General features: G+C 43.3%; 1 protein-coding gene across 1 annotated transcript; it reads right to left on the reverse strand.

Annotated features, from left to right (window-relative positions):
• Nucleotides 1-3,254: 3,254 nt before the first annotated feature.
• On the reverse strand, nucleotides 3,255-8,049 carry CZH9orf40 (chromosome Z C9orf40 homolog). The gene is made up of 2 exons (XM_071730654.1): nucleotides 7,647-8,049; nucleotides 3,255-4,567 (listed from the first exon to the last, which is right to left on the reverse strand). The coding sequence occupies exons 1-2, from the start codon at nucleotides 7,977-7,979 to the stop codon at nucleotides 4,412-4,414; spliced, it is 489 nt and encodes a 162-aa protein (XP_071586755.1). The 5' UTR covers nucleotides 7,980-8,049; the 3' UTR covers nucleotides 3,255-4,411.
• Between the last annotated feature and the right edge of the window lie 171 nt (nucleotides 8,050-8,220).

The raw sequence follows: 8,220 nt of genomic DNA on the forward strand, positions 1-8,220 counted from the left end.
GTAGGGAACATGGAGGACAGGGAGGTGACTCAACACAGACAGCATGTCTTTACAAGGGCAAGTCCTGTTTCACCAACGCAGTAGTGTTCTGTGATGCAGTGACTACATCAGTGGTGAAGAGAAGAGCTATGGATGTCTATCTGGACTTCTGTAAGGCCTTCAACATGGTCCTCCATAACTCCCTTCCTTCTAAATTAGATGGATTTGATGGGATGGCTGTTTGGTGGATGTATCAGTGGATGGATAGAAAAGCTAACTGGATCCTTGGCTGCATCAAGAGACACATGGCCAGCAGATCAAGGGAAGTGATTCTTCCCCTCTACTCTGCTCTTGTGAGACCCCACCTGGAGTACTGTGCCCAGTTCTGGGGCCCCCATTACAAGAAAGACATGGATGTGCTGGAGTGTGTCCAGAGAAGGGCCACGAGGATGATCAGAGGGCTGGAGCACCTCTCCTATGAAGACAGACTGAGAGAGCTGGGGTTATTCAGTCTGGAGGGGAGAAGGCTCCAAGGAGACCTCTCGGTCATTGTAGCCTCTCGGTATGTGGAAGGGGCCTGCAAGAAAGCTGCTGAGGGATGTTTTAGGATGCCAGGTAGTGATAGGAGTAGGGGAAATGGCTTCAAAATAGGAGGGTAGGTTTAGATTGGAAGTTAGGAAGAAGTTCTTCACCATGAGGATGGTGAGACACTGGATCAGGTTGCCCAGAGTGATGGTGAAAGCCCCATCCCTGGAAGTTTTTAAGGCCAGGCTGGACGAGGCTCTGAGCAACCTGATCTAGTGGGAGGTGTCCCTGCTCATGGCAGGGGGCTTGGGAACTAGAGGATCTTAAAGGTCCCTTCCAACCCTGAGTATTCTATGATTCTATCGTTGCATCCAGCAGTAGTGGTCAGCATCTTAACATCTAGATGGAGATCAGTGACAAGTGGTGTCTCTCAGGCGTTCATGTAGCAAGAGATGAACTTCGCAGCAATGATAGGCTCTGAGTGAGGACAGGATCAGTAGAGAACTGGCCTCCAACCAGCACAGCTGCCGACCTGCTTCAGAGTGAGCCCTTTGCCAGTCTCAGGCCCCACCTTTTACTGGCCCTTGATCTTTGAGCATGCGCACTTGGGCCAGCCCTAACTGGGCACAGGTGAGGCTGAGCACTGACTGAGCTCATTACCCGGCAGGTCCTGCCACCTGCTGCCTACACGTTCATGTTGGGACCACTGCTGTTTAAAATCTTCCTAAACAACAGCATTGAGTGCACTCTCAGCGAGTTTGCTGACACCAGCAAGCTGAGTGGTGAAGCTGTCATGCCATCCAGAAGGACCTTGACAGGCTTAAGAGGTGCAAACTTCATGAAGATCGCAAGGTCCTGCACTGGATCAGGACAACCCCCTGTATCAATAAACACTGGGAGACAAGGGGATTGAGAGCAGTCCTGCCACAGACTTGGGGGTACTGGTAGATGAAAAGCTGGTTGTTAGCTGGCCCAGAAAGCCAGCTGTATCCTGAGCTGCATCAAGAAGCATGGCCAGCCTGTCAAGGAAGCTGACCCTGCCCTTCTGCTCCACTTTTGGAAAACCTCACCAGAAGTACTGTGGGGAGACCTTATTGTGGCCTTTCAGAACTTAAAGGGGGCTTACAAGAACAATGGGAACAAGTTCTTACAAGGGCCTTTAGTGACAGAACAGCGATAAAGGCTTTAAACTAAAAGAAGGGAGATGTAGACTAGAGATAAGGAAGATATTTTTTACAATGAGGCTGGTGAAATACTGGAACAGGTTGTTCAGACAGGTGGTAAATGCCGCAACCCTGGAAACATTCAAGGTCAGGCTGGACAGGACTCTGAGCAACCTGATCTAGCTTAAGATGTCCCTGCCCATAGCAGAGGGGTTAGGATTGATGATTTTTAAATGTTCTGTCCAAGCCAAACCATTCTGTGATTCTATTCTGCTACTCCTGAGCTGTCTTAGGATTTGAGACAGCAGCTTATTTCAAAAAAACTTTTTCTTCTCACACATGCAAATTAAAACATCTTAAGCACACTTCCATTTTATGTACAGCCTTTGAACAAGAGGTCTCTGGAAAAACGGAACTGGAAGTCAACACCAGTGTTTTGGTAGGCCTCAGTGACACATGTAATCTGGAAACGTCAGACACTGAGCAATGAATGACATGTCTTAGTCACATCTTCTGACAGCTCTAATGCAAAGTTCATGTAATCTACCATCACTCCCCCTCATTTGGCTAGCCTTCTGTATTACCTTAACTCAGACTAATTTCAAGGGATTTTCCAAGGCTTCTAAATTTGCCTCTATTTGCAAACAGATGAATGGAAATAATTAAACAGCTCAGCAAATGCTCTGAAAGTAGCCATAACATTCCAGACCATAACCGACAGCCCAGGACTGGAACAAGCTAAGAGGAAAGTGCTTGCCTACAGTATAATTGCAAATGAAGTAAACAAACAGCCTACAACACAGTGCAAGCTTGCTTTGTTTTAAAGGGCTTATTTGTTATGGAACAGGCAAAATATAATGACAAAACATCTTCTGCCCTGTGAATACAGAGGAAAAGAGACAGATTTTAACACTAAAATCTTAAACACTAAAAGCTATTGATGCATGCCTGCAGTATATCAAGCTCCAAGATTTTAAGTGACAAAAGTACATCTGTAAAGAAACTAGCTAATAATACAAAATAACAGATACTGGATGGCATGAAATATTATAAAAAATACAATTACAGGAATGTGTATATTACCTAGTGTAAAACTGAAATTAAATCAAACATCTCAACAAATCTGTTTCCTTACTAATTTGTACGGGTTATAGTAAACATGTAATAGAGATAGAATTTTTGCTGAAGAAGAAATTTTTTTATAAAAACATTTGCGAAGTACCTCCTCAGACAAGATTATATATTTGGACTTTAAAAATATAACTAAAAATGTATATATATATATATAAAAAAAATAATCTAAAATTATGTATCCAACTAATCAAATAGCAGGTAGTAGCATATCCAAACTATCACCATGAAATTCTTACCTCCTTACTTCTCTGGGCACTACAGATCCAAAAAACCTAAACAAACAAGCACTTCACAAATGAAGATTCCTTGCAGAGCAAATACCGAAAAAAAATATTTCTAAATGTTTACTAAGAAGGATGACAAGCTAACTATTTTAAGCAAAAAGAGCTAATAAAATAACAAAGTTATAGAAATAACAATCTCAATAAACATTAGGAAGCTCACACATAGTCCTAGTTTTCAAATGCACACAAACTTTATTGTCCTTCAGCAAGTACATTAAAAAAAAATCTCAAGTTGCCTTGTCCAATGATAATTCCAGAAAAAATTAGTGTTTGCTGTCCTTCGTGACAAATCCCACGTGACGTTATCTGCCCATATGACTTGTCTATTATTAAAGACAACTATTTGTAAATGTACTTCAACTTGCAAATAAATAAAAAAATAAAGCCAGTAAGTTTGCATTTCACAGCATAAAACACTAATTCAGTTAAGTTCTGTAAAAGGTTTTCCCAAGATCCACAGAATTCACAAAAACTACATCTCAGTCGTCTGAAAAGTGTATATGGTAATTTTACACTGCATTAACTTTATGTGACACATCTGCAGACACCTCCATTTTGGTATGAATTTGTTCAGACCTTAAGTAACAGAGAATAAGAACAGCACTAATATGAAAATGGACCAAAAGCTTAGAAGCTGGCTCCACACTGCTTTGGGTAATGTGAAAAGGTGAAGATGAAAAAACTTTTTCTTAAGCAGAATACGAAAAATTTTCACAACAGTGCTATTTTACAGAATAAAGTATCCCCATCCCGATCCCCTTGCCTGCCATACTTGGTTTTGGCTTGCATAGAAGAGGGAATGTTTTGTCTGGTTTTGGTAGACTCTTATTTTTTGGTTTAGCACATTAAAACACATTAAAAACACTAAAAGGCAAAACCAAACATTGAAATCATACAGTTTCTGTGCTTTATGATAAATTCACATTATGAATACATTGCTTTCGGCTGCCACACTTACATCTTTTTGTTCCAGGCTAGGCAAAGTAATTTTCCCTTGCTTTCTGCTATGTAACATAACCACCTGTTTCTTTTAATTCCATCCCAAGTTCTAATTTTTTTGTACTCTTACTTTAGCCAGCCTGCATATTTTCAAGCATACTTGCTAAACATCACAGCCTCCTCCACACTGTACACCTCCAGACAGTGTACTACTAAGTACCTCATAGCAACAATCCCATGTCTTAGACAGACTTGGTTTTTTGGACTGACATAACACTGTTTCTTAAAGAAGGCAGAAGCATGCTTATTTTTCTTCCCAGTAGATAAACTTGAATCCAAATGAAAACAAGTTTCCTGTAAGTAGATGAACATCTATGAAACAACTGATCAGGTCTCCATTTCGGTCTCCATGGTATCAGTTTTTGAAGGCATTTTAGCTTCTGGTGTAGTGTCTCCATCTAGATTCTGAATATCAGACAAATCAACAGCAGGCAATGGTGTTCTCCAATACAGGAATGAGTTATATTGGAAGAAATCTTCTTGCTTTGAAAAAAGGGAAAAAAAAAACCATTAATGTGTTAAACAGCAATAAAAAATAATAAAAAGAAGTCTTATACGGCTTTTCCATATTAGCACTCTTTAAAATGTTGTACAGCAAAAATGAGCTATTTCTAATGAAAACACCATAGCAAGTCTCAATCAAATCATAATGTAGCTTTGTCCTTTTAAATATTCTTGAGAAGAACTACTGTAAAACCTCTGGGAAATACTTCAATAAAACTCAAAAAATTTCTTCAGCTTTCCATCTTTGCACAGAACAATACTGTAGAAGTTGTAGAGTGACTGGACCTGACGTACAAAACCTTTTCACTGTTTTTTCTTCTTACAATGCTATACAAATTTCATGCACATTTAGAAGCTGGTATTAAAAAGAATTTGTTTAGCTATTTTACATCAACTCAGAGTATGATGCTTGCAGGAAAGGTAAAAGCATTGTGCTGATTTTCTAACACACTGCATTTCTGCTTTTCTGTACCTACATTTTGTACTCAGGTATACATGGAGAAAATTAAGATCTCCTCTAGAGAGAGGACTGAACAGTTTAGAGGCAGGGAGGGTAAAGTTTAAGAACTCGTAAATACTACAAGAAAAACCCTGGACAAACATGTACTTATTTACTACTTCTTATTTATTTACTATTTACTTGGAAATTATAGAATTATTTATCTGTTAGAAAACACACTGTTTATAATAACAAAGCTGGATTATGAACAGTGAGCAATCTGCACATTTCTATGGACATGATACATACAAGGAGAGGAATTATTACTTCATTCTTTAGGTCTTGAGCATGTATTTTCTTGTGGCATGTAAAAACCTGAATGCTGCCACAAGATGCATCTCCATTTAACACGCAGCTATATTATGCTTAATATCCAAATGGAATTTTAGAATACGTTAGTTTAATGTCTCAACTGTGAAGGGTGCTGAACAGAAGTATTTTTAACAAACTGGTATAACTGTTTTGGTATGGTTCTTGAAAAATTTCATGCTTTGTCTGATGGGTCCACTAAAGAATACAAAAGTTCAAAAAAACTGCAGTTAAGTGTTGTCCCTAGATTTTGTCAGATACCAGCAAAATTATGCTTCCTCCCTACTCCTAAAAAGAAAGACATACATACACAAACTATGTTTTCCATTTAAAGTATACATATGAAAATGAACAAGCCAGGAGAATGAGAATGAACAAGGAGAATAGAAGACACGTGCAAACACAGTAACAGAACTGGATTGCTTGTAAGGTTAACAAAACCACTGTGGAATTAGCAGCATTCAGATCATACTTACTAATTTAATTAACTACACAACCAACAAACCACTAAAGAATAGTGCCAACCTATAGCTATATTTTCAGAAGGATGTAAAAATCATCATCAGAAATACCTTTGTAAAAACTGAAAACAAACAGAAGATGGAAGAAACATCTATTGCCAGCTGTTAACTCAGCTTTACTTTAAAGAGAAAATACATTTTATACAAAACTGTACTTAGGAAAAGAACCTGTTAAAAATACAGTCCTACATTCTGTAGAAAGTCTCTTTATTGTGTGTAAATCCAGAGGGCTTGTTACTTTCTTCCTACTGCTAAAGCTTACACAATTATGGTTAATAATCCTAGGGATGAGTAAGGAATGAACAAAATGCTTCTGCAGAGATTTGCTCATTTTGTTCAATTTGCTTGGCTTCAGAAGACATCTGTACTCTCTTCAGAAATGAAGGTTATGTTTGCATTTAAACAGTGCAAACTAAAGAGCATGTATAATTTCCATGGAACATGGGATGTCTTCCACAGTTCTTTCGGGTTTTAATTGTACCATTCACCACCAAAAAAACCCCTCAAACCAAACCCAGCCCATCAGAAAAAAAAGGGTCAGGGCCTGAGAAATAATTTGTCTTAGATTACAGTACTATCAAATGACTGATCTTTTCAAAACCAGTCTAAAACTGGAATTCAAAGTCCATCTGACCAGGTTAGACTTTTTGCCACTTCCTTATCATTGGATCTAATACTTCCATCTTATTTAAAAGGTGGGAGGAAAGGTGTCACTATATGAAAACCTTCTGGATAGGCATAAAACCTGATGTAGCATTTTATTTTTACAAAACTAAAACTTTCCTAGTAAAATTTTTTATAGCCTATTGTGCAAGATATGGTGAAGGCCAAAGAAGCAGAACATACGTTGTCCAAAGCCTATCAGAAACATCGGATGTCAAGCGCACCTTTCACTACATCCTAATTATTAGGTAACTGATCCCCTTCCCCTGATGATTGCCTTTCCTAGATGTTTTAGAATCACAGAATCATAGAACTGGCTGGGTTGGAAGGGACCCCAGAGATAACCAAGTCCAACCCTTGATCCACTACCACTGCAGTTACCAGACCATGGCACTGAGTGCCACATCCAGTCTCTTGTTAAATATCTCCAGGGACGGAGAATCCACCACTACCCGGGGCAGCCCATTCCAGTGCTTGATCAAAGAAAGTTCAAAGAAAGCTTCGTTATCTTTACTGAATCCCATCCCAAACAAAAAAAATTAAGTAAGTTGTCATATATTGTAGTAAGCCTGATATGCACCCTCTAACACAGACATGGTACCAAAATAAGCTCTACCAGCTTCCGCCGTACTTTTGGATGGGAGCGTGGCTGACAGACTTTACGGCGAAGCCCAGACAGGCCGTTTATTACCATTTCTTCTATAGCCGAAAAAGAAAGATCTAGAAACATTCCTCCTTCTGCAGTGGGAGAAGAAAAAACAGAAACAGACGAAACAAAAGCTTCATGGGGCCAGGACCGATCACCACACGGCGAGGGGGGCACAGCAGGGGAGGCGGGGCGCGCTCAGCGGTGCCTGGCGAAGGCCCGGCAGCCCCCGCCCCCCTGCCCGTTCAGCCGCCCCGCCGGCCCCAGGACCCGCCGGCCCCCCCGGATGCCAGCAGCGCTTCAGCTTTAACCACCACCACCCGAGATCTCCTCTCCCCGTAGGCCAGCAGCCCGCGCTCAGTCACGACACTACGACATCCTCCCGGGAGGCCTCCCACCGCCCCAGCCCCGCTCCGTTACCTCAGCGGCGGCTCGCTCGTTGCCGCGAGGGCGGCCGCGTCCCTCGGCCGTCCGCTCGTCCTGGGGCGCCGCAGAACCGCCACGCCGCCGGCGCCTGCCCCCCGCGTCCCCTTGCTCCCCGCGGAGGCCGCTCCCCCGCAGCCCGGGCCGCTTGCCCGGCGGTGCCTCGGCTTCCTCCAGCTTCCGCTTCGGGGCGGCAAGGCCAGCGCCCGCCGCTTCCCCGCGGGGGCGCCGGTCGGGGGCGGCGGCGCGGGGGGCGAACGGCGGCGGCTCGCGCAGGAGCCGTTTGATAGGCACGTGACACACTAACGGCTCCGCACGCCGCTTGGCCATGAGGGGGCCGAGCGCCGGCAGCTCCGCCGAGCCCCCGCAGCTCCGCCGAGCCCCCGTCCCCAGGGAACGTACGCACCGACCCCGCGCCGCCTCGCAGACCGCATGCGCGGCCCCCGCCCCGCCCGCCCAGCCGCCGGTGCTCGGCCCCGCCCTCCGTCCTCCCCCCCCCCCCCGTCCTCCCCCCCCCCCCGCCCTCCCCCCCCTCGCCCGTCCTCCCCCCCCCCCCGCCCTCCCCCCCCTC

Source organism: Heliangelus exortis, chromosome Z (genome assembly GCF_036169615.1).
Source record: "Heliangelus exortis chromosome Z, bHelExo1.hap1, whole genome shotgun sequence".
In the NCBI taxonomy this organism is placed as follows: domain Eukaryota; kingdom Metazoa; phylum Chordata; class Aves; order Apodiformes; family Trochilidae; genus Heliangelus; species Heliangelus exortis.